Here is a 25772-nt window from a genome sequence, read left to right as displayed (position 1 = left end):
ATCGGCAAAAATTTCATCTGAGTTAAAACACTGGTGTCTAAAATTTGGTTCTATATAGGAATTTGAAGTAATGAATACTCAACTATCTGAAACTTGGTATTGATATTGTAATGAAACTACACGACTTATGGTTATACATCAGAACATATATTTTCCAAAGAAAACAAAAGCTGAAAAGCTTAAGAGCAGATAACTACCTGTCCACATGAGGTAAACAATTTTAAGAAATGGCTAATCTCAGGGGTATGCTGAAGGAGAACTCAAGTCATTACTGAAACACAGGAACCACAATAGCAGCATAAATCACAGCATGACATTAGAGAGAACATTTACCATCCTACCTCTGTATGCTCCTTTCCCAATCATTTGAATGATTTTCATGTGTGTGCTTTATTCACTTCTATCACAGTACTGGTTAAAAAAAATAAATAAATAAAATCCCTTTTGGGGCTCCTTCGCAGGTAAGCTTAGATTTCAACTCAAACTTGAAAACAAATTACTAGGTTAAGAGGACTTCAGCTTCCTCCAGCTTAGTATGTGTATGCCCAGCATGTGGGCTAGCTAGCAAGCTGTGACAGAAGTATTTTTGTGAGAGATCCTCAGTAATTTTATCAGTGTGTCATGGTCATCTTGACTGTGCATTTGTTTGTCAACATGGATTTATGTGCCATGTCTGATTTAAAGATACGTGTTGATGCTGCATGTATTTCATTGCCTGTATAACAAGTTCTTATCAGCTCCAGCTATTGGTTTCACTTAGATTAGTATCAGTGACTTTTGGAGTATTTCCTAGTTACAAACTGAGGAAGAATTTTTCTTTCTTTGCTATTTACATTATGCAAATTTGCTTGTTCAGGAATTTTTGACAGACTCCATTTCACAGAAAGTTCTGGAGATGATCAGTTCACTGCTCTTTATAGCAGAACTGCACAGGGCATGGTCTTTCACTTGGTCTCCCTCATGCTTTTGTAAGCACAAGCAATACCTGAGCAAATTCAGTATGTCTGTTCGTGCAGTTTCACTCACAAAGCAGTAAAGAATGGGATCAGCAATGCAATTCAAACTTGTTAAGGCTTGTGTGATTCTGTAAACCTTATACATCAACTGCAAAAGCTGTGGGTCACTGGTGTAAGGTTCTTTGATGCTGCGAATAAACAACATAACATGATAAGGAGTAAAGCAAACAACAAAAGTAACGGTGATATTCAGAATAAGTTTCCTTACTTTTTTCTTTTCTTCATCTATTGTGGCTTGATTACACCTTACTACTTGGTAGATTTTATGGTAGCAAAACACAATGATTACCAAAGGGAGCAGGTACCCTGAGCATATCCGGAATAAATTTATCTGTGCCTGCCACCATTCCAGGGGGTATTTGTCATAGCATAATGTATGATTAGTGAAATTGCAAGGATCATTGAACACTTCTTTGTGAACCAATATGACTGAATTGAAGGTGCTTTCCAGAAGCCAAACAATTATGCTGACAATCAATGAAAATCTTCTTGTGCGCAAGTGCTGGAGCTTCAGGGGGTGAACTAATGCCAAATACCTGTCAACAGAGATGCAAGCAAGGAACGCAGTACCAGTGTAGAAATTCATATACATAAGGAAGGCAGAAATCTGACAAAGCAAGGCAGAGAGTCTCCAGTTATCTCCATTCCAGGCATAATCAATCCACATAGGCAGAATTAGAGAGTACAAAAGGTCAGCCAGGGATAGGCTGAAGATGTAGACTGCTAACTCATTCTTTTTCCTCACCTGAATGCAAGATGCATAGAGGCTTATGCAGTTGATAGGAATACTGATGATCATCACAACGCTGTACACAAGTGGAAATAAATACTTATCCAGGGTGTGATCATCATGGCACTCAGCAGTGTTGTTCATTGTCCAGTCTGAGTAGTATCTTCAGGCTAATTCTCGTCTGAATGCAGTAAGAACCCCTCTGTAGTCTGACGGGTGATCATCTGTTTGTTAGTTCTTCAGGACCTGGTTGGTAAGATTCCAGCCTTCTGTTACCAGAAAGGAAAAATATCAGCTATAACAACATTTTTTTTTTTGTATGGGCTTCTTGGAGAGTGTCTTTTTTAGAAGAAAGAAACCGTTGTTTGTATGAGGTTTTTAAACACTTCTAGAGTTAGGAGTAAACAGTAAGGGGAACCCAAATATCTAAAGTGATCAAGGTAAAGTTAGATTCAAGCTTCTATAGCAGAAGCAGAATGAGCAAAGACACTTCCAGAAGGGTAGGGTTCTGCAATTCCAGGTCTCTCCTGTATGAGAGTTGAAGGAGATCAGAAAGTGCACTACAAATAAAATACTATTCTGATGAGCAGAACAGGGTTTTGGCCATACAAATATGGCAGATTTCTTATCCCAACTAACATCTTCCCCTGTAAGTCAATGCAGAGACAAAGATAGAATGACACAGATTCAGGTACCACTAGATGTTGGGATCTGCTCAGAAGAGAACGTGTGGCTTGTATGCAAATCCCTCTCCTATCTTGTTGCATTCTCATGCTTCCCTGCTCCCCTCCCCTCCTTTGTATGTGATCCCCCAAAAACTTGCCATCAACTGTGCTATTTTAGCAAAGCTTATTACATGTTCCAGAAACCTTCAAATGAAACCTCTCAGGCTAGTGGGTTCCTGCATGCACAGGAGAATCTGTCGGTGTGTCACTCAGGCTAATATGAGGTGGAGCTTTTCTGAGTGCTGTTTTTCATTTACGCTTCTTTCCTGTAAAAATTGCAGTTGCCACATATGAGTTTATCAAACCATCAGCAATTAAGGTTATCTTATGCACTGCCAGGGCTGTGGTGTCAAGAGCTTCACCATGAAAATATCAGTCAAATGGCAGCCCTGACTAAAGTAGTGGGGCTGGAGGAATTGTGTGCATTAGCCTTAGAAGCAGTTAATAAAGCTGACCTTTAAAAAAGAAAGGGTGTACAACCATAACTATGAAACAGCTGGTACCCACTGATTGTATCACAGCTCTAATGCTCAGTAATTCTGTTCTCCAAAAATCTAACTGTTAAGTTAAGGGAATTTGAGAATGGGGAACATTTGTTGTAGTTCAGTTCTACTGATAAAAATACTGCTTCGGAGACCGTCTGTGATAACTTACCTGTGGTTTGAATCTAGACTGCCAGCAGAGTAGGTGAACAGGTGGTAGAACAAGTACGTTGCAAGCCAGCACTACCTACAAGTGTTCCCATGTAGGAAACAGCACAAACTGAAGACAACTTGGGTGCAGGGATCTTCCCATGTAGTAGGCAAATTCATTCTGCCTATTATTGGTTTGATGCATGTGTGTATGTGTGTGTGTAGGTCTGTGTGTTTATCAGAGAAACCCGAGTAGGTTTATTGCCTCTGTTGAGAAGTTTTTATATGGATCACTTTTCCAGAAAAAAAAACTTAAATGTGCATTCAGAAAAAAAGGAGCAATGACAGAACTAGTCAGAAAGCCCGTATTTAGTGTTACCAGTCACTGCTTTATTTGATCAAGTTGGCTAACTTTTCACAGTTACAGCTAAATACATTCACATGCTTGAAAGACAAAGAAAATTCTTGAGAAGGACTTGCCAATCTGGTCCATTGAGCAGCTTTACTTACATGGTAACTAGTTAAAACTGCAGATGTCTGCTTTTCAGTGTGGTTTAGTAAAACCACACAGTAAATAGGACATTGTAAGCTTACCAGTATAGATAAGTATCATGAATCAAAAATCTAGCTCTACAAATTGGATCCCAGGGTTTTGCTGACCCACTTCTCATCAAAAGCAGAGCAAACATATGCAGACTGACCAGATGAGTAAAAGATAGAATACCTACCTCTTCTTCTAATCACATTTTAGCATCTCTTTTCCTATGACAGGTCTCTTCGTGTCTAACAGGGAAACATGCCCTTTCAGAAGCATGTGTGTAATGTAGCAAATATATGAGGCAGTGCCTACTAGTCGTGTGACTGAGAAACTGGAATTCCTTCTCCCTCCCCCACAACCTCTTTCTCCATTGTTAGTCGAGTTGTTACACTACAGACTCATCATCCTTACAAGATCCCAACTTGTCTCCATGTTACTCACAATAGCTTCTCTCAAAGTTAGCGTTATCAGCTGTTTCATACGTACTCACAGACCAGCATGCCAATTTCTTGATACCACCCACATTTTTTTCCTTCAGCTTTCTCTTTTTACCTCATTGTTTCTGGAAGTTGTGTCTGTTGATCTTATTGATCGTAAGATGAAACACTTGTCCTCATATTGCACTTGTCTGAATAAATCCCTTTTTTTGGAGTGGGAGGCGGGACAAGACTTTGCTTTGATCTGTTGCCATCTGCATTAAGGAACCAGTATCTTAAGATATAATTGGCTAATGGCAGGCCAGGATGCTGAAGATGGGATTCAGAGTTGAGACCACATGAAATTTGCCACCTCGGCAACTTTCTTTTGTCCATTTTTCACAGGTCGCTGTAGCCAGTGGCTTTAATTTTATCTTTAACCAGTATCATCAATACTGTCTAGGAATGAAGCCCTGGAGGCTGTTTGAAATTCCCCAGGTAATGTCCCAGCTTTGATGACACATGGATGCTACTTATATGACGACATGCTTTCAATGATAATAGTAACAAGAAGTGTGTCATACTGGCATGCATCAGTGACCTATACTGAAATGTGTTAAAGAACCAACAAATGAATTATACCACAGAGCATGCAGCAGTTTCTTAAAAAGAAATATAAAAGCAGAAAGCACTGTTTTGCCCCAGTTACAACACATTTCATTACAGTTACTAGGGGAAAGTGGTCTGTATCATACCTCTTTGCTTAGGTTTTCTCTGATAATTACAACTTCATAATGCAAAATGATTCGTCTTACCTGAATTCAACATCTGAAGCATTACCAGGTTTTCTCTCAGCTGCTGAGCGGACCTGCTGGTTTACCCAGGAGGATGTTATTGGCTTACAGCTTTCCTAAAACACAACGTTTGATAATTTTTCCCACTGATTTTTAAATGGATTTATTTTTAATTGATTTTTTTTAAATGGATTTTTTCTAAAAAACTATTGAGGAATTTCTGTTTATTGATATGTAATTTAATGGTTTGACTTTCATGTACCAAACTCACTATGACTAATTCTCTAGACTTGTTACTTATTTTATAGGCTTTAGTATCAGATGTGTTCCAAATGAAACAACACAAAACACCAACAAACCCAATCAAGCAAAACCCTGCTCAACAGTAATTTTTTCTTTTAGCCACGTTATTCAATGATTATCATTGTCCCTGTCTGTCATTTTGCCACAGAACACCTGCTGTACAAGAACTCTGACAAAAATCAGTCAGACATAAAATTCACAGAAATGGACTAGCAAATGCTATGCTTTGAGTAACGTATGCAAACAAGCCTGTAAAGGAACCTTGGGAAAGTTTTTGGAGGCAAGTACTCATTACATATTGTATTTGTATTGATGCATTCCTACAGTATCTTTTCCAGATTCAAAGAGAGCTTCATGCAGTCTTTCAACATTTTGAAAGCAACAATGTAAGTATAAAGTTATACTGTCATAAACACAAATACAAAATGATATTCCATATTCTTATCTCTAAACAACTTTCTAAGGGAAGAATGAAAGAGTCTTTTTTTATTTTTCAGATAATTCTGAATACAGAATTCTACTATAGCTTGGGGAATTGGGACAGACAGAAGACTGTAAGGATTTTGTGTTATTAACAGAAAAGATTAGTCACTAAAAAAGAATAAATAAAAATCTTTCATAAGTTTAATTTTGGGAACATCTGCAACATTTCGCCCTTTATTTCAAATTCAAGTTCATCAAAGGGCAAATTGCTGTAAGCAGTACTTATTATAATGTGCTAAGTTTTTGCAGGTACTTTGCTTTTTAGGTAAGCTTCAGGGGAAGAAAACAATGCTGTGTGAACTAGTGCAGTAGCTGCTGTACTGGTGCTACTGTATATCAGCCATGAGACGGAAGGACATATGGTTTTCTTCATTTCTTTTTTCTCTCAAAGGAATTTCAACAAAGTAGATATTGCTTTATGCTCTCAAAAAAGTTATAGTGCCAAGCTGATTTCCTCAAGCACAAGGACCTTCCACAGCTGGATCTTTTTTTCTTCATGAGCAGATCTTGAAACTCAGTTCTGAAGAGCTTCACAGTTTGGGAAATCTGAAACATGCCTTTCTGTAACATGGACGATGTGCTTAAAATGCAACACTAAATGCATTTGCTTTCTCATGCAACACTATATTTCACTCACATCTCCGTAAGATTCTGTAGAGACTTCAACAGGTCTAAAAGATCTCTCAGTCTTTTTAGCTTTGAGATAGACTTTATGGACCCCATGGCATGGGGACTGGAACTAGATGATCTTAAGGTCCTTTCCAACTCTAACTATTCTATGATTCTATGACTGTTTCATACAGCATAAAAATTCTGTTAAAATATAGCAAATAGAAAAAGAAAAGCTATGTTTTGTTAGGATGTAGGCCATGTAGGCAAGTAATATTTTGCTATATCCTTATGTGCATCATGCTTTCATATATGCATACAGAAAGATGCTGTACAAAATATTTTCATGACACTTGGTATTCTAAGAAGCTACTATTTTAGCATGGCTTATATTTCTGCTAAGTTTTAAGCATTGTGTATATTCATATAAATAGTGCTGAGTATCTTATTAGTGCCATAAAATATGAAAGAACAGTAACAGAAAGGCTACTGGAACCACCTGTGGGGCTTGATGCATTTTTTTGCAGTGAAGACAGGACAATTCAGAATCCTGAAAACTCACCCCCAAATACTGTCCTTCTCCATCCTTTCCCCTCTCCTACGCAACAAGTATCCTAATCATGGCAATACCATTACAACAATAAATCAAGCTGGCATGTATTTCCTAATTCAGTCGTTTGATGTCATTTGCCGTTTGTCTCATGTTTCACTTGTGCTGGGAGTGAAATACTTCTTCTCTCAAAGCAATCTGTTCAGTCCCTTTTGTGTCCCTTCTTTTTGTTGCAAGATGTCAACATCACACTAACAGAGAGCCAGGCCAAAATCTGTACCAGGAAATAACATCTGTATCTGACTTCTTGGATTTTGAAGACTTACCTAGGCAGACGTTTCACCACAGAGCAGAATCACTGCGATGCCATCAGTAGTGTAACCCATGTCTGCTTCTGAAAAGAGAACTGCTTCATCAGATAAAGCAACAGGAAGCTGTTCTTGAATACACCAATGAGGCAACAGCTCACATGTCTCTTAATTATTTTTTTTCCTCTTTTTTTTTTTTTTTTTTTTTTTTCATTTTTAAATATCTTGCTAATCTTAAGTTATCCATGGGAAAAAAAAGCAACATAGTTTTGTAGAAGTATGCACAAGGATGTAGCAACCTCGGTAAATCTAGGAATACTTTCAGTAAGTTGATCAAAGTTTTATTGAAAATATTGCCTAATTATGTAAGAGGAGTATATTACAAAGCTCTTATTAATGTTCAAAACATAGGGTCTTTTTTTTTGACTGAAGGGCTTGTCACTTGCCTGTCCCAACAAATTTATCACAGAAACATCTAAGAATCCACCAAAGAAGAGCCCACAAAAATACATCACAGTGACTTTAGTGACTTCAGGAGGTCGTGCAAAAAGAATTAAATATTTTCAGAATTTGCATTACTTTTTTTATTTGTTTGCCTACTGAGGGGAGGAGTTTTGTGAACAGTTCTAGTTAACAAAGATAACAGAATTTATACACTGCAGTAAGTTGCATATTTATATATTTTTATATAAACTGAATCTGAGGTTGGATGCGGCTTGCACAGGAGTGATTCTTTTAACAGATAATTCTATTCAATTAAACAGCTGGAAAGTTTTTACATAAGCACACTTTCTCTTTTCACTATGTGATAGTAATTTCTTGTATACTCTGATTTTTTTTTTTTTTTTAGTTCTGTTTGGAACAATTAAACTCAAAAATGGGTACAATTTCACTTTAAAAAGTGAAATTACATCGATGGGGTAATACAAAAACTGGCCTGTTTGATGATTAAGATGCAGAGGAGAAATGAAACCAATAAGGAAATTTAAAAGCTCTAAAATAGGACATCCTGACATTCTTGAGAACAATAACAGGCAGCTCTATAATATTTACCACTGGATGTAGAGATTTGGTTCCTCTTTTCCAACCAGAGCACAACTTTCTCATCCATTTTTTCTACTAATTCACTTTAATATGAAGCCTGAATTATCAAAACATTCTATACTTGTGGTCACTCCTGAACTGATATCATAGCCCTCTCCAGTTTGGTAAGAGGGAGACTTCGCAGCCACTTGGTTAGACCAATCTCTAAATTAAATTTTTGTCAAACCTCTATTTTCACTGAGAGAAAGGTCATTATACAAAGACCTGATTTATCACTTTTCACCAGCCTTTTCATAACATGGTACCTACTAAGAACAGTGTCCGGTTGAGCTGGTTCTGCTGTTCAGTTGGGGGTTCCTATACTTCACTGAAGAAAAGGCATTTAATTTCTGATGCAAGCAGAACAATATTCCAAGAGTTTTTTTGAGATCCGGACATGCACAGTATTTCAAATCAGTCATCTTGGAACAAGAGGTGTTCTTCAGGTTGGCTGAGATTAACGCACTATCAAAAAAGAACAACTGAAATAGAAAAATATTAACAGTGCAAAATTATCTTATTTACAAAAGAAGCAATGAGTAAGTCCTCAATAATTTTATTGGCTATACTGAGGCTTACATAGGGTCCAGATCATATTATCTTTGGATCATAGACAAAGGTAAAGCAGGTAAAAAACAAGGTAACAGTAAGGTCGAGATTCTTAATGCAGAATAAAAGTCCTCAGAGTCCCACCAAAACATTCTCTTCTTTTCACCAAAACAGATACTAAGAATGTTTTTCTACACCTTTTCTTTCTGAAAAGGGAAGGCACTCAGCATATCATAGGATGCAAATATGAGTTTTGAAAGCTGACACTTTAAGGCACCTATGAGTGAATAAAAGACTGAATTCCACAGCCGAAGCCTTCTACCTGGAATAAATTGATGCATTAAGATATTATCAAAATTAACCCATCATTCCTGATGATTTTGCAAACGTTCCAGGTGTGCAAAGCTGTACAGTCCACTGGCATGAATGTGAATTAGGACCATGAATGTAATTCTACTTCTGTCACTGACTCACTGTAGCCTTGAGGAAGTCACTCTGTCCTTCTTGCATGCCATAATGACATTGTATAGCTCATTTGGGTGTGAGCAGATTCATTAGTTTGCTATTGATATGGCTGTAAAGTGTAAAATGTTTTGTGTTTAGTATTGTTATTAAAAATGAAACAAACAGGAAACGTCAGTCAGATAATGTCATCACTAAGACATTAGATCCCTCAATGACATGTACAAGAGAGGCAGTGGCTCGAATAACAGCATTCTTGATGGAGAGAAATGTGCAAAACCTGGGCTTTTCCATGGCTCTCACACACCGCACACAGGATGTCAACTACTGCATCTCCTCACTCCTCAAGCACAGAGAGCACCGCCTCTGTAGAACACTTAGGTCAGCAGACAGACACTTCCCCTTTAAAGGGTATTTTTATAGGATAATCAAGCCGATCACCAATCTCCTTTTTACTCTTCTCTGAGTCAAATGCTTTCATGAGCTGGAGACTGAGCGAACACCCTGGTTATTCTCACGGAAGCTTTTAGCACGTGCACTGCACTATCTCAGCTGGTCACAGTTCCATGTGGCTGCCCTGCCGTGTGCCTCGTGAAGGCTGTAAAACAGAAACCCACTCCCATGATCCCCCTCTGAGGACACAGCTGCAGACCCAACTGGACTCCCCGGGAAGCCCATAGGCTGCTAGCCCCTCTCCCGGGCTGGCCCTCTCCACGCCTGGCCCTGTGCCCCGGGGCCACTCCCTGCCTGTTCCTGTGCAAGCAGGCACAAAGGTCTTCGTCACCACGCCCTGCAGTTTTGTCCTTCAAAGTGCCCAGTTTTGCCTACTTTACAAGGGATTTAGCGTCAGCCTGAGAGTGCGGCAAAACCAGTTAACTAGCTGCTGGCGAGGGCTTGGAAATAAGGTTCAATGGGAATCACCATTCCTCTCCCTGAAAAACTGACATGCCTTGCCAAAGGCCCCCCCCAAAAAAGGTCACTCTGGTGTTACCCTAATATCGCTGCTCAAGCTCCACTAAACCCAATTTCGCTGCGTACCCGCAGAGAAACCCTGTCCAGTCGTGACGCCTACCACCCGCCCGGCCGCCAGCCAGCTTTCCCACATCCAAGATGGCTCCACAGTAGCTTCACTCGCCATTCAGTGCCCAATTCCAGCATGGCGGTAAGCTTCCCACCAGCCCGAATTTGCCTTGCCCTTTCTCAAAATGGCAGCCGCTAACTTCAACCCGAGGGTTCATGTGTGCCGTAAGAGCGGACAGCCTTCCCCTCCCTGAGCCTTTCCCTTTACCAAAATGGCGGGGAAGAGCTCTCACGCCCCGCCCCTTAGGTGATTGCCAGTTTGTGCTGTCACGTGACAAGCGAAGCTAGGGCGGCGAGTTGCTGCAGGCGCGCGGCGGTGTGGAGCGGGTGTGATGGAGTGTCGTGCTGTTTTGGTGTGGGGCTGGCTTCTGCTTGGCTGCAGCTGGGGCCCAGGCCCCTTTGGAGTCGGTGCTGCTGCGCTCTCGACGGCCACCTATGAGCTGGACGATAGCTACGGGCTGGGGAGGCAGTTCGACGGGATCGGCGCTGTCAGCGGCGGCGGGGTGAGCGGCAGCGGCGGGCTGGGCGCGGGGGTCCTGGGGAGCTGCTGCCTGCGGTCCTGCTGTGCTGCTCCTCGAGGCGGCGGTTTTCACGGGCACTTAGGCGGGGAATTCCTTCAGTGCGAACGTTCGGTGGCTTCGGTGCAGCCCCTTGATGTATCTGTGAGGGAGCCGTGTTGGCTGGTGGGGGGCTCTGAGGAAGCCGTGAGGAAGACGTGAGAAAGTGGGGGTATGTGAAAGGGAAGGTGGTGGAGATGGGAGGACGTGAGTGGAGCTTTGAAGGGGAGCTCTGCCCTGAAAGTCCTGATGGGAACCTTGCGGACAGTGGTAGTGGCTGCGGGGGCAGTTGGCTGGAGCCGGGCCCTGCTTTGTGTCTATCCTGCTGTCAGATGTACAGTGGCTCTTTCTCACCAGGCTGCTTGGGTAGCCGAGGGCCAGCCACTTCCTCAGTGCTGTTGGAGGAGAGCTAACCAGGGCGGGTTTTTTTTTTCTTTTTTTTTTTTTTTTTCTGTGGAGGGTCTTCCTCACTGCTTGTCTGTGTGAGCTTTAAAGTGTTGGATGAAACAATAGCCAGTCGTATGCTTTCCTGTGGTCCAGCAAACAGAGCCGGGAGCTCTTGCAAGTTCTTACCTGCTCTTGGACATGCGGAATTGCTTTCCTTCACCTCCTGCCTGTGTGTCCAGTGAACTCCCATTGCCTTTGGTGTAAAGTGCACCAAAGCAGGGAGATACGAGTAGAAGAGGATAAAAGGTGCTGGGAGGGGACTGCATTTTGCTTGTGCTAATTCTGTTCTCTGGATTCTCTTTGCATTAAATTGTGGGTAGCTGAAGTACAAGGCAATTGCAATCTACAAAACTAGAAATGCACTAATGAAGGGTTAGAAAAGACTTCTTGTAGGGGCTTAGCTGAGTTGCTGGTGCTAGAATTACTTTTGTTGTTTTGTTAGCTATGTGAAACTTGTCAACTGATAGACTGGGATGTACTTATATGTTTGAAAGTTAAGTTTTCATATTTTTGTTTTGTTTCCATTTTAGGCCACATCTAGACTCCTGGTGAACTACCAAGAACCTTATCGCTCCCAGATTTTGGATTATCTGTTCAAGGTAAAGTTGGTTTCACTGATACAATAATGTCTAATTTCATCCAGAATTTCTTATTACATAATGTTAGACTCCTATAGCGTATTCAGTACTACTTGAAATTGGACAAAGTTCCATCTTATAAAGCATCTCCTTTAATATTAGCTTTTGTTTTTGACAACAAGCATATGGTTCAGGAGCCTAATTTTTCTGATTATTATGAAAGTTCCTGTTATGTTTTCACAGTATGTTTTCGAAAACATGTTTTCAACATATTTTGATCATTCATTTGGTCTTAATGAGGATGAAATAATTTTTGTGGCTAAAATTAAGGGTTTAGCTGTTCATAGCAATTGCAGGGTGTGCAATCATTGGGACAGTTTTGTTTATTTTTTTGGAGTACAGATTCACATAATGTGAAAACAGTTGTGCGGCCTGCAACATTTCAGTACCTTATGTATTCCAAACTAGTTTCCAGTATAAGTGCAGTTAGTTACTCTAGAAGGTGTGTGAATGTTACTGGTTTGTAAGAGCTTTAAGTAACCTTTAAAAGCTTTGTAACCTTGGAGTTACACAACTTACTATATGGTAAAATTATTGCACTGGACAGTAATAACGTGTTTTGCTTTTGGCACTATAAATTACTCTTCTGGAAGAGGATGCCATGTCACTTTCAAGGAGTGTAATTCAGATGGCTGGAGAGAAATAGTTTACTGTGTAGTTTAAAGAATTGGTTTTAAAGGGTAAGGTTAGGCATAATGTGTGACTGGGGGATCAAACCTATGTGTTACAAATATGGGTTTACTGAAGGAATCAATATACATGTGGTAAAATAAAAATCTACCTGAGATCATGATTTTCAAAGACTTTTTGACATGTTCTTTCACCAAAACCTGTTAAGCTGTCATGAGATACCTGGGAGGAGTATACCTTGCCTCATTCTCTCTTGTCTTTTAATGTCAGTCAACTTTTGTGATGGGGATAGGAGACCAAATATGTTAGAAGTTTAAAATCAGAAGTGTCAGGAAGAGAAATGGTAAATTGGGAGTATTTGCTTCTTATTTACAAACAAATAAAGAAATCCAGAACTTGTAAGCCAAGCAAAATATTGTCTGTGCAGCATATTTTTTTAATCAAACTGCATTCTGACCTCTTAAAACTTTTTTTTTAGGTGCCAAAATTAGACTTGGGCAATTCCATTGAGGAGGCCAGCTCATTAGTGATTATTAAAATAATGATTAGCTGCAATTCTGGCTTGAGCAACTCTTAAGCCACTAATGGCTGGAAGAGCATACTAGGAGTATGTTCTCATACTCCTGTATGAGCTTGAATTTTGTATACTGCTCCACTAGTCAGATGCCAGGAAAAGAGGATAGTGGACTAGGTAGCCATTTGTTTCCCAGCGTGGTGGTTTTTTCTCTCTTGCCTTTCTACCTGTAGCTAGTAGATATTTTTGACCCATATGTATGCTGTTTCACATAAGCTGTACAACCCTTTTCATCAAAGAATTACAGAAATATTAACTTCAATTATTTCTTTTTTTTTTTTTTTTTTGAGAAAACAAACTTGACTTTAATGACATTAAAAATACTGTTGTGTTCCTCATATAGCCCATGTTCTATTTAAATAGTGCTTCTGTATTTTTCTTGAGCATAATCAATTTAAAATCTGCAGAGTTGGGGAAAAGTGTTGTTAATGATGCATGAGTCAGCGAAACTGACTAAAGATAAGTGTACTATTTGTCTTGCTCAATTTCCTTGTGAAACAGAATTTTGTATTATCTCTCACTGCATTTATAATGGGTGTGGGTTTTAATAATAAAAAAATTATTGAATTTTTAGCATCCTCAATGTACCGTTATTTATTGCATTTTTCTTATTAACAGCAGGATTCTGTTTGCTTTTCTGTCTTTCTTTTTTAGCCAAATTTTGGTGCTTCTTTACATATCCTCAAAGTAGAGATTGGAGGTGATGGACAATCAACAGGTATGGATTTAGCATGATCAGGGTTTAATGTTTGGTTGCAGTGATGAAGTAAGTAACATGTCCTGCATGTGTCACTGCAACTGAAGCAAGGAGGTGCATTCTGTAGTGATAGTGAAGTTACAGAAAAACTTAAGCAATGTTTGCTAACTTGTAGAAGGGAAATTTACATTAGCGTTCTGGAGACAGTTCTCTCTATCCCATGATTTCAAGGTTGCATTCTAGAGCAAGTTCTTTTTTTTCCTCCCTAAGATTAAGGAAACTCTAGTAATATTCTGAATTGCGGGGCATTTCTCAAACACCAGTTTTGCAATACAAATTGTAACACTTGTGTAGGACTAGGTGGTTTATGTCTTGAAAGCATGAAAATGCGAAGACTGCTTGTCAGAAGTAGTTATTTTTCTTTCATTTAATGAGCTGCTACATTTCACTGGAGTTGCATTTTCTGACAGTAAAACCACTATTGTTTGGTTGTTTTGTATTAGTAAGGACTGTAGTGATAGGACAAGGGGTAATGGATTCAAACTTAAATAAGGGAAATTTAGATTGGATATAGGGAAGAAGTTCTTTACTGTGAGGGTGATGAGGCACTGGAATGGGTTGCCCAGTGAAGTTGTGAATGCTCCATCCCTGGCGGTGTTCAAGGCCAGGCTGGACAGAGCCTTGGGTGACATGGTTTAGTGTGAGGTGTCTCTGCCCATGGCAGGGGGGTTGGAACTAGATGATCTGAAGGTCCTTTCCAACCCTAACTATTCTATTCTATTCTTATTCTTACTCTTATTCTGACCTCAAAGGAATTTAATTGCTGTTCTGTGACTCTGACAAAGAAGGAAGTATCATTGGAAGAAATCTGTAACAATTAGGCATATAGTGCATGCAATTGCAACTGTAACTCATCTGAACAAGTTATTGACTTCTGTGTGTGATGACTGCCCATGCACCACTGATTTTTTTGCAGCTTTCTAGTTTCCTTCCAAACCTTTTGCCTGAGGAATTCAGTGCATTCCAGAAGCTTTTCCTGTAGTCACAGAACACTGTTGAAATTATAAACTAGATCTTTGCTATAAATACAGAAAAATCTCTTTCCTGTCACTGAAAAACTTCATAACAGTTCTTTTCTTTTCTCTGTCTGGACTTGTCTTGCACAGATCAGCAAGTTACAACCTTATTTTGTTTGCCTTTTGATTTAGATAGAACCTGCTTCTACGTCTGTTTTTTTCATTCCTGATCTCAATGCTGTAACTTTCCTTGTGGTTGCTGGAACCAAGATAATCATGAATGATTTAGTATTATCATAGCTAGGGATAGAAGATGCCCAATAGTTAATCACATTCTGATGTTGAAAGCAGTCCCTTAAGAATAAAAAAATATTAACTTTTTGCTAATTTAATATGCCAGGAAGGGTGGCAAGTCTTTTGTGTTCCCTCCCACTATTCCTTTTGCTTTGAAATACATGCCAAAGAATATGTGAACCGTATTGGAGATATGTGCTTGCATACCATGGCAGTGAGCAATACAGAAAGCTTTATAAGGTGTAACAGCTTATGACACAGAAGATAATTGTGAGCTATCTGTCTCTTTCCTTCCTAGATGGTACTGAACCCTCCCATATGCACTATGAAAATGATGAGAACTACTTCCGGGGCTATGAATGGTGGCTAATGAAAGAAGCTAAAAAGAGGAACCCCAAAATTAAACTTATTGGTAAATTGCTTCAGGTTTCAGGATATTATTGCCTTTTTCCTGGAAAAGAAATTACGTATCAGACACTTTATTAGGATATTTATTTTAATGGACAGATGTTTTGATGTTATAGTAGTTAAAGTAGAATCTCTGGTATTTGATAAGCTTGCCTTGATGCTTCTCTTAAATTTACTGTGTTTTACTTTGTTAGAGAAGCACAGTGTTCTTATGCTGTGCTACTGTAACAAGTAGCATAGGATAAGAAATGACTTATCATTTGCTTGTATGAAGTAACATTAATGCTTAGACTATCACAGGAAGGAGCATAAGTGATTTATCATGAGAGCTGAATTTCTGAATAATAGAGTAAAAAAAAAAAAAAGGGATAAAATAAACTTATAGGAAGTATAAATCTGTAATTCCTATACACACTAAATTACATGTTCTCAAAACAAACCCATCGCCCCATCCCCACTGTAGTGGTTCTTGTCTTCCGATTTGTCTTATGTACATAGTTGAGTTGTAAGAGGACTTTCCTGTCTCCCTGGTTGATCATGGGTTGTGTATGTGCTGTGATGTTACAAATGTGGAACCCTAGATTTTAACTGAAATGCTTTACAAAATGTATTTCACATGAAACAAGGTAAGAAATCTATCAATTAAAAAGTATCTAATCCCCCTTGTTCCAGGGGTCCAGGATTTGTGAAGTCCTGCATGACTTCTTATAGGATTTGCTAGTCAGGTTTTGTTAGGCACTATGACAAGCAGTAAGCTTACCATCTAGGACTAATTGCTATTATTAACCTCTTTCTTCCCTCATATCAAGCTCTCATAAAAGAAAGAGAGTTTGCCTTTCAATTAGCCTGTGGTGTCTTATATGAAGTCAGCTGAAAACTTAGCAGGATTTGCTTAGCTTAATTTGATGTTTCTATTTACTACAAGATCCAGTAACAGCTGAGACTTGGCTTTGCTTTTTCATGATCCTAATCTTTCTTCCTCTATTATGATCAGATCATCACTTCTTCTGAAATTCAGATTAACAATTTTTGGTGTTCAGTATTGATTCCTTTGTCTATAACTTTGTAGATTTTTATCCTGAAGTTGGACTTTTAAGTGTTGTGTCCTCTAGTAATGAAAGTTTTCTAACTAAAAAAAAAAAAAAAAAAGGCAGCTATAAATGCTTGATCACAATTTATATTAGAGCATACTCTCCACTTAAGTTATGTTTCATTGTCTTCACTGGAGCTATGTGAATTTGAAGTGCATATCCACTCCTTCTTTTTAGGTAGAGCAAATTACAGCTTGCTATTGAAGCTTACTGAGTAATGTTGACCAATGACTTATTAATTTGTTTTTCTTCTCTTCCCAGGATTACCTTGGACATTTCCAGCATGGATAGGGAAGGGTGAAAACTGGCCCTATGACTATCCAGATGTCACTGCTTACTACATTGTTTCTTGGATATTAGGCGCTAAACACTATCATGATTTGGACATTGATTATGTTGGGGTTAGTAAAGCAAAATCTCCTGTATATGTCTTCATTCCTAAGATCTTGGTCTTGTCTCTGTTGATTACTGGAGGAGGGAGATGGGGAGAGAAATTGTTTTGTAATTGCAGTTTTGGCTTTTTCTGTTGCAGGGTGAAGGGCAGAAGTTATGTTAGTTCACAGTCTTTCTGCAGTAATGGCCATTAAAGCAGAACCAGTGTAACATGGCTAGTCACCTGTCTTTCCAATTCTAGAACAGTTATCAGAGAACTTGAGAATTCTGAAATCTGAGTCTTGGGCTTGTATTTTTCTGCCTTGTTTGTTCTGCTTGGGTGTCGGTGGTTACTAACTAACAAAAAAGTTAAGTCAGAGATTATGAAAGTTAGCTAACATTGCTTCTTGGCATAAAATATGGTTGCTGTTTTTCCACAGGGCAATCCTGTACAACTTCTTCCATTTTTACCTGCATTATTTATAGTAGATAAAGGTGCATGTGTTACAGTACTTTAACTACTGTACTGTGTTATAGTTCAATATATGGAAGTAGTGAATAAATGTCTGAGAAAAATCTCATAATTTGGAGATGAAACAGAACCAGACAATGGAAAAACACTTTTCAAGGTCATTATTTGACTGAGATTCAACTTCTTACTTTTTCTTCTGATTGAGAAAATATGTGGCTAGGATTCTTCTAAAATCAGTCCTATACTTACTGAAACACTATTTTAGACTTCTAAGTGTTTTGATATGAGGCAGTTGTTTAAGTGCAGAAAAGCTGGAAAACATTTCAACAGTCCAGAGCAAAGCTTCTGAAACTGTGATTCTCATCCCTCAAAGGAAGTCTGACCTTTCTGCTGTAACGTGGGAAGGTATATCTGATGTGTATCTCCTCTGGAATGCATCTCCCTTGGTGTTGATGATTCATTTCAGCTGAGTCAGTCTTGCACTTTGGCTAACACAGTGCCACTGCAGCAATTCAGCTTGAGGGGGGACAGGGAGAGAAAGTGCTGTTGTTTGTTCTCCTTACTGTGCTCTTAGAGTAGACGGGAAGTTCTGTACTTTACATATTGCAGTAATGTCTGGTTTCTGTGTTGTTACTTCACGGTGATTGGCCTTCTGAATTCTATCCTTCCAAGAAAAGGGAATTTCTGCTTCTACAGGCAATGTGGTGACATTGCATGTTGTCTGATTTCTTTGTGGGTATAATCTGAAATACGGGAAAGCAGTGAGGCCTATGGAGGCTCGGAAACTGTCAAAACAATTTTAATGCTGTTCTGGTTCTACATTGTTAGTCTTTACTGCTCTTTTGCTTTATAGTATATCATTGTTTGCTTTATGATGAAATAAGCCTTTCAGTAACTTTATGATTGGCTCATTTCTGAAATCATGTGTTAGTGCTTATGCATTGAAAGATCTTGAAATATCAAAATCAAATGGACATATGCCGTCTGTAAGAAACTGCTTGTACGTGATTGGGTAATCTACACCTATGGGGGGATACTTTCACCTTTACAGGTGAATGTGAGTTATAGTGTTCATGTTGTGGTTAGAAAAAAAAAAGGTTTCTGACTATGCATTTTATTGCTCAGGGTATTTGGTAGAAAGGAAGACCAGCATTTCTCCTTTTGAATTTTGAGCTGTGTTTAGCTTAAACACTCTTTCTATAAAAGATGGAAAATCCAGAGCAACAGAAATTAGATCATTTTGTGTCTGTTTACTTAACTACGCTGGATCTGTCTTGTGTTCAAGTATGGGTATAGTCCTGTGTAAATTAGAAAGAACTGTGCCATTGAATAACCCGCTGAGGCTGTAGGCAGTTGCGCAATATGTAACTTACTCTAGCTCTGTCAGTGCGTGGCAGCAGGGCCCATTCATAGGACCACACCTTGAAGCCATGATGTATTTTTCAAAGACTTATAAAACTGTAGACGCATCGGTAAGAAATGTAACTCTGCTGCCACTGTTGAGCTCAAGTAGGTCCAAAGTTCTTTTTCAGCAAGAAGGCAATCAGTAGACCTCAGAGACAGATAAAGAAGCAGCCATTTTGAGCTTTCATACAAAATTTTCCCATGAAGAGCTGATAATAAAACCAACCAGAGTGCTTTCCTCTAGCAAATGGAAACCACAGAGTTCATTAATAGATTGTGTAATCTTATGTGTACATAAATCTTTCATTAATCTTGACATATCCTGATTTTTTTCTAAATGGCTTTTTACTTTTCCACTTTAGATATGGAACGAAAGGGCATTTAATAGCAAATATATTAAGGTATGTATTTTTTCTTATTTCTCTAAAGTGAAATGTTTGTTATCATATGTAAACAAATAGCTTTTCTTTCCTTTTCCCTTTTACTTAGAAAAGGGACCTTAATGCTACAACTACTTCATTTACTGGACTCTGTTTCTTATAGTTGCAGGCATGGAATGCTAGCAGGATCAGATCTCTAGATTTTATTTTTTGTGTGTGTGTATCTGAAACTGTTTTTTGGAACTTGAAGTGTGTCAATGTATGCTAAATGTTTAGGACTTCTACATTTTGATGAAAGCTGCAGTTGATGCTACTGAAATTGTACAAATTCATCATCTTTATACTGGCTTTGATATAGTTATAAGTCCAAGATCTAGAATTATTCAAAATTCCGTAGCAAAGTACCAGTCAATATAATGCCCTTAAATTATTGCTATAGAACTCCAGGTTCTTATTTTATGGAAAACATAATAAAGGCTCTGTGTTTTTAGCTGTGCAAAATTGAGTATGTCCTGTTCTCAAAGCGTTGGAAGAACATGGTATTTCACGTAAACAACCTTGACATGTCTCTTAATGCTGCTGCCTGCTGCCTCCCTGCACTTCTTCAAACACTTCTGTTTGTTATGTTATGCTACATTATGTTGAAATGGAATCTTAAGAACGAGCTTCTGCTTTTTTCATTTCCTTGTTGCTGCTTTGAGGCTAAGAAGCAATAGCTTTACTCCTTAAAATTGAATAAGAGTTAAATTGAATGTGCAGAAAAACTGTTGATTTTCTTTTTTTCCAGAATTTGCCAGGGATTGAATCTGATCTACTTAAAATTAGTCAATTAGTGGCTTTTAGAAAAGTTTCAGTTCTTATGGTTTGTGCACACTGGATGAGGTTAGTCACACCATTTGTACTGGCAACTTCTGTAGTTATTTTGTTTAAAGATTAGTTTTAGGAGAATGATCGGGAAAATGGTGTGCAACTGTTAAACTTGACATTGCAATAAGAGCAAAAAAGTATCTTTAAGTATCTTTCATGAGACTGGCATGTATAAAATTCCACCTACTCTTGAAAACTGAGAATGATCTCCTATAAAATTTTTATTTTTAAAATTATATTTCATAGAATGCAGAATTAGATGGTTGCTCTTACAGCTGTTTCCTATTATTTGTGCAGTGCTTTGACTGAAGGAGGGCAGGAAGCACTGGCAGAAAGCTCTGTGCTGGTTGTATACCTTGTGCAAAGAAAGAGGAATACCTTATATCCAGCTTTGTGGGTTTTTTGTTAACAAATATGTTAATCAACATGTTTTTAAAACTGATTTTCTGGGTCCACTGCCACTCCAGTACTTAGTTTCCAAGTCTTACCACCTTTTAGATCCCCTCTACTCTGCTCTCGTGAGACCTCACTTGGAGTATTGTTTACAGTTCTGTTGTCCTCAACATAAGAAGGACATAGAACTGTTGTAACAAGTCCAGAGGAGGGCCAAGAGGATGATCAGGGGGCTGGAGCACCTCCCATATGAAGAGAGGCTGAGAAAGTTGGGGCTGTTCAGCCTGGAGAAGAGAAGGCTGCGTGGAGACCTCATAGCAGCCTTCCAGTATCTGAAGGGGGCCTGTGAAGATGCTGGGGAGGGACTCTTCATTAGGGACTGTAGTGATAGGACAAGGAGTAACGGGTTCAAACTTAAACAGGGGAAGTTTAGATTGGATATAAGGAAGAAATTCTTTACTGAGAGGGTGGTGAGGCACTGGAATGGGTTGCCCAGGGAAGCTATGAATGCTCCATCCCTGGCAGTGTTCAAGGCCAGGTTGGATGAGGCCTTGGGTGGCATGGTTTAGTGAGTCCCTGCCCATGGCAGAGGGTTGGAACTAGATGATCTTAAAGTCCTTTCCAACCCTAACTATTCCATGATTCTGTGAAATCCTGTTACATATACTTCACTCCATCACTTATTTCATTAAAGGTATATTCTAGGTTCTCACTTTTGTAGGCTTAGGCCATTAGTTGCTTTTGGATAGAAAGGTTTGGCACTAGAGTTTTCTAGTGACTAACAAAATCCATTCCAGAGATAAGACCAATATACCAAAGTGTGACACAGCAGGGTATCTTGGCCTGTATATCAAGTTGTCTTGTTTCTTTGGGCATGTCAAGTAACAAAACTCTGATGGTTGTGTAGATGCTTCAGATTTTGCCAGTGAAGCTACCTAAATCACTGTCTAAACTTGTTCAGTGGATGTGCTTAGAATCCTCCTAAAATATCCAATCCCAGTGTGTTTTCAGCACAAACCATAGCCTACCTTTTTTTAAAGCTAGGAAATGAGTTCATAGGGGGCTGTCTTTATGACAGAAAACCCTCAGGAAATAGAAGTTTTTTTTGTAATAGATAGCCTCAGAAAATGTGGATTCCAGGCTTTTCTTTTTCAAAAAGAAAAGTGTTTGACTAATCAGGTATAGGCTAGTGGTAGAATCACTAAGGATACCTGTAGTCTCCTAAAGGATAATCCTAATCATAGGTAAGTTATGCTAGTAGGGAAGAAGGGGGAAATAGTGTGTGTGTACTTCAAGTAGAAATCTCTAGCTCTTCAGTATGTATGTTACAGAAGCAAACACAACAGAAATGAAAATACTTATTTGCAGGCTGGAATAAAACAGTTGCAAGTAAGAGGGAACATAAATAGTGAGATTTTCTTTTTTTTTTTTTTCTCCACTGACGAGATGTTATATTGCTTGAAATTCCTATGAGACTGAACCCTTTGTGAAAAGAATCATCAGAGTGAGAAGGCAGATTGTATAATTCAGATACTCATTCCACTATATCACTGATTGGCTCTTTTTTAAAGACTGTTTTTCTGACTTCCTGTATTTCTTGTAAGAAGTAGGAATGTTCTGTTTTACTTAGCCTTGTGTCACCTGAAGGCTTTCACATCTATTTGTTTTGGCTTCCTAATGTGAGGAGAGTGAATGTGGAGGACAAACTTTCCAGTGTAGGTGTGGCTTTCTGCTTGTTAGCTTTTTAAATGCTGTTGAATTGGGACTAAGCTTTTGGCTTCTAGAGCTCGATATTAAGTTTAAAATTTGATCTTAAAATCACCCAAATATTTGCTGAAAAGTGGTAGCCTTCCCTTCACTGTATGTTAATTGATACAAGGCTTTTTAAGTAGCACCTGTTTTACCATTCATTCTCTTACAGTCTGCAGTGTTGCATGACATCTTTTCTCTAGTCAACATGATAGTTCTGTTTGCAGTTCTGCCATTTTTAAAAAGGTCTATTTATTGTAATGTATTTTTACACACCAGGCATTTTCTTTAATGTCTGACAAATACATGACATAGATAAGCACTTAGTTATCTTGCTGAACTTTTACTTATAAGAAGGTATTTTAGTTACTTCATCCACTAAGATGCTTATTGTGTTTCTTATTAAGTAGATACTGCTTATAAATTCTTATTCAAGAAGATCCCATTCTTTCAATTGTATTTTTAAATACTGTTATCTTTAACTTGAAATTTGAGGAGTATCTGTATATAAACATGAATACTAGGTGTGGGAGAGCCATCTGTATATGCTGCTAAGGGGTGCATTTCAAGTGCCTACAGTTCTGTGTCCTTGGTACTTAGCTTTCAACATAGAAGTTCTGCAGCCTTTCTAGTTGTTTTGTTCTTCTGAACTATCTCTATGGTTTGGCAGTTTTTCTGAATGTCTAGCTAGCTAGAAATCTTTAAATTGCAAGGACCATACTGTAACTATTTCTGCCAGTATGAATTTTTCTTCTGGTAAACTTTATACTTCAAAGGCTTCAAGAAGCTGAACAAAACTTCATTGCTACTTTTCTTCTTCTTAATAAGTTTATGTCCTTTAGATCTAGGCTTTCATTGTCACCAGTACTTTGCTTTGTATTCTTATTTGATTATATGTCAAAACAGATATGCTCCCTATTCTCTTTCACATTGCTGGAGGGCTCTTACGGGGAAATATTTAAGGTTTCATGCCTACTGATCTTGAAATGGTTGGAAAAAGCTTTCTTATAGATACATACAGCATGTAGGACACCATTCCTTTATATCCAAGATGGAAAAAAGGGCTTTAGACTGTGGACTAATGTCGTTTATCAGGTGCAGCTGTATGTGAAAGCTGCTGAACATACTTTTTGAAACTTGAAACTTTATTTTTTTATTGAGCGTTCAGATAAAACATGCTTGTATAATACCACCCCTCTGAAAGCCTGGTTCATTCTTAACTGTTAGAGATTGGGTGTATTTTGTCTATGAAGTTCCATAGTCTGATGTGAGAGGTTTATCATCTCTGACAGTAAAATAGTAAGGAGAATGTAGGAATACAGAATAGGAATTCTCTTCTGTTGGCATGTTTGAATTCAAAGTTGATTACCTTCAGTTTTGTTGTCAATATGCAATTCCAGTTTTATGCATTACATTGCTGAAAATTAGTGAGACATATGAGAGTCAAATAGTGGCTAAAATTAAATGTCTGACACTTGCGACTTCAAGGATTATTTTTTGTTGTTGTTGTTCAGTAAAATATCCTTTGGAAAGAATGTTTAAGTGCTCTTCACTTGAAAAAGACAGATGTTTGGCAAAGGTTTCTGTTGTTGTAGATAACAGCATAGTTACAAGGTCTTTTCAATTTGAAAACATCAATCCCTGTTTTCTCAACATATTTTTTTGGAATCGGGTTAACTTTCACTTCTGATCATTGTGGAGGTATGTCCTTTCCACATTTCCAGCCAGTCATCATTTTTGGATGAACTTAAGGTGACTGACTTTATAATAAATGCATTACTCGTATGTCGTGAATTACATGCAAACAATGGCCAGAATCAGTATGCTGAGATCGTCCAAGTGGAGTACACATGCATATGCACACAGGGTGTCAAAAGTAATCCAAGTGATAAGCCCATTTTTGTTTAACAGGTATCTGAATGTCATAGATTACCTTTCAGTGTTAAAAATACTTATCATTAACTTTGTCTTAGTTGTCATTATGGTTCTCCTTTGAGGAGGGAGAACTGTTCTTGCCCATCTTAGTCTGGAGACAAATGCTTCTACCAACTCCTCCTAGAGTTCTTAAATTGTTTTCAGTCTTAAATTTTCATGTTGCCTGCTTGATGGAGGCTGTACTTTAAGTGGTGTTATCTGTTACTAAGGTACTTCGACAATCTTTGGACAGACTGGGTCTAAGGAACATTGGCATCATCGCTGCGGATGGAGATTGGAAAATTTCAAAGGAAATGATAGTTGATCCCTATCTTAATGATGCTGTTGAGATAGTCGGGTAAGTCTGGGAGAAGGGAGGAATTTTAAACATTGCTTATTACTTTATTTCAGTAAATTGTCATCTCCCTTTTGAGAAGTCATATTCTTATTTCATACTTCCCAGCCATTCACTGTCACCATCATGTGCAGTGGTGACTGATTGCTCTTTCTTGTCCTCATCTCTTCTTTCAGTTTGGTACCTGTGTAGGGTATCCTTACCACTCTTCCATCATTTCTTTCAAGTGTTCAGTTAGGAGCTGTGTCTTAGTCTTCTTATCTTAGCACTAGCAAATGACAGGAGATTTCTAGCTCTTCTGTATGTGCATCTTCAAAATCAGAAAACTCTTAGGACTGAACTCTTGGTCTGCAATCAGTTTTAATTTCAGGTGGACTTGAACTTTCACACTGGAACTTGTCACCCTGGGATTTGATGCTTCCACTTTTTGCTGTCACGTCCTAAAGCTAGGAGTTTGTTGCTTATCTGATAACAGATGGTGTTAAAAGTGCACACACAGACAGTGAAGTAGAAGTAAAACCAAGTTTGTCTTTAAACTAATACAACCTGTCCATTTTATCAGCCAGGAATGCCCACTATTGCTATTGTAGCAAATGACAGCTTGATTGTTTGCCAGCACTCTGGCTCCATAATACACTTTCTTACTATGTTGCTTCTGTCAACTGGCTTGATGCTTATTTTGCTGCTCTTGCTTTTTTGTTAATCTCTGATTTCTCAAAACTATAAAAAGGCTTTAAAAAATTGTAGCATGTTCACAGTGGAAATTACCTGTATGTGTATAAATCGTTCACTTGTGTTACATTTGTTAACTTGCTTACCTCTGTTAACCTTACTGTGATAAGCACGTGTATGTGGTTACTAGTGTACCATTTATCCTTATCTATATATAAAGGTGTGATAGGCTCCTAATTGATTAAACTAATGCATGCCAATTAAGCAGGGATTTTATAATGAAACTGCTTTCATATGTGTTGAGCTTGTAAACACTGATCGTCTGGGAGTGGCTGCCTGAGAAATACCGATTATAGTGCCAGCATTGAGTAACTCATTTGGTTTTAAAACTTGTAACTTTCTTAGTTTAGGCAGGACTTGCATCTCACCAAGTTATAGGGCATTAAGAAATGTTTTAGTTATGATTTTCATGGCAATGACACTTGCAGAATAAATGCACTGAGTGTGTATGGCTCTTAATTCTTTAAGAGCTTGACAGAATCAAGTCTAGGAGTGCCTGGTTTT

General features: G+C 38.5%; 2 protein-coding genes across 6 annotated transcripts in view; one reads left to right on the top strand and one right to left on the bottom strand.

Annotated features, from left to right (window-relative positions):
* Positions 1 to 852: 852 nt before the first annotated feature.
* On the bottom strand, positions 853 to 7183 carry GPR65 (G protein-coupled receptor 65; the record flags this gene model as incomplete). Its single annotated transcript, XM_080618216.1, has 3 exons — positions 7123 to 7183; positions 4873 to 4967; positions 853 to 2015 (listed from the first exon to the last, which is right to left on the bottom strand). Exon 3 carries the CDS (start codon positions 1888 to 1890, stop codon positions 853 to 855), a length of 1038 nt encoding a protein of 345 aa, XP_080474342.1. The 5' UTR covers positions 1891 to 2015; positions 4873 to 4967; positions 7123 to 7183.
* Positions 7184 to 10578: 3395 nt separating this feature from the next.
* GALC (galactosylceramidase) overlaps positions 10579 to 25772 on the top strand; it is a 35988-nt gene continuing 20794 nt past the window's right edge. For 3 of the 5 annotated variants that reach the window (XM_080620183.1, XM_080620184.1, XM_080620181.1), the window contains exons 1-6: positions 10579 to 10781; positions 11813 to 11881; positions 13779 to 13842; positions 15430 to 15543; positions 16892 to 17031; positions 19241 to 19279. In XM_080620183.1, the coding sequence (XP_080476309.1) occupies positions 10611 to 10781; positions 11813 to 11881; positions 13779 to 13842; positions 15430 to 15543; positions 16892 to 17031; positions 19241 to 19279 (597 nt within the window). In that variant the 5' untranslated portion in view covers positions 10579 to 10610. Of the gene's footprint in view, positions 10782 to 10899; positions 11008 to 11812; positions 11882 to 13778; positions 13843 to 15429; positions 15544 to 16891; positions 17032 to 19240; positions 19280 to 24411; positions 24540 to 25772 lie in introns of those variants that run through there. The other 2 variants (XM_080620182.1, XM_080620185.1) reach the window with 2 other exon arrangements.

This window comes from Psittacula echo (genome assembly GCF_963264785.1).
Source record: "Psittacula echo genome assembly, chromosome: 5".
NCBI lineage: Eukaryota > Metazoa > Chordata > Aves > Psittaciformes > Psittacidae > Psittacula > Psittacula echo.
Note: the sequence above shows the minus strand (reverse complement) of the source record. Positions and strands in the feature narration are given on the sequence as shown.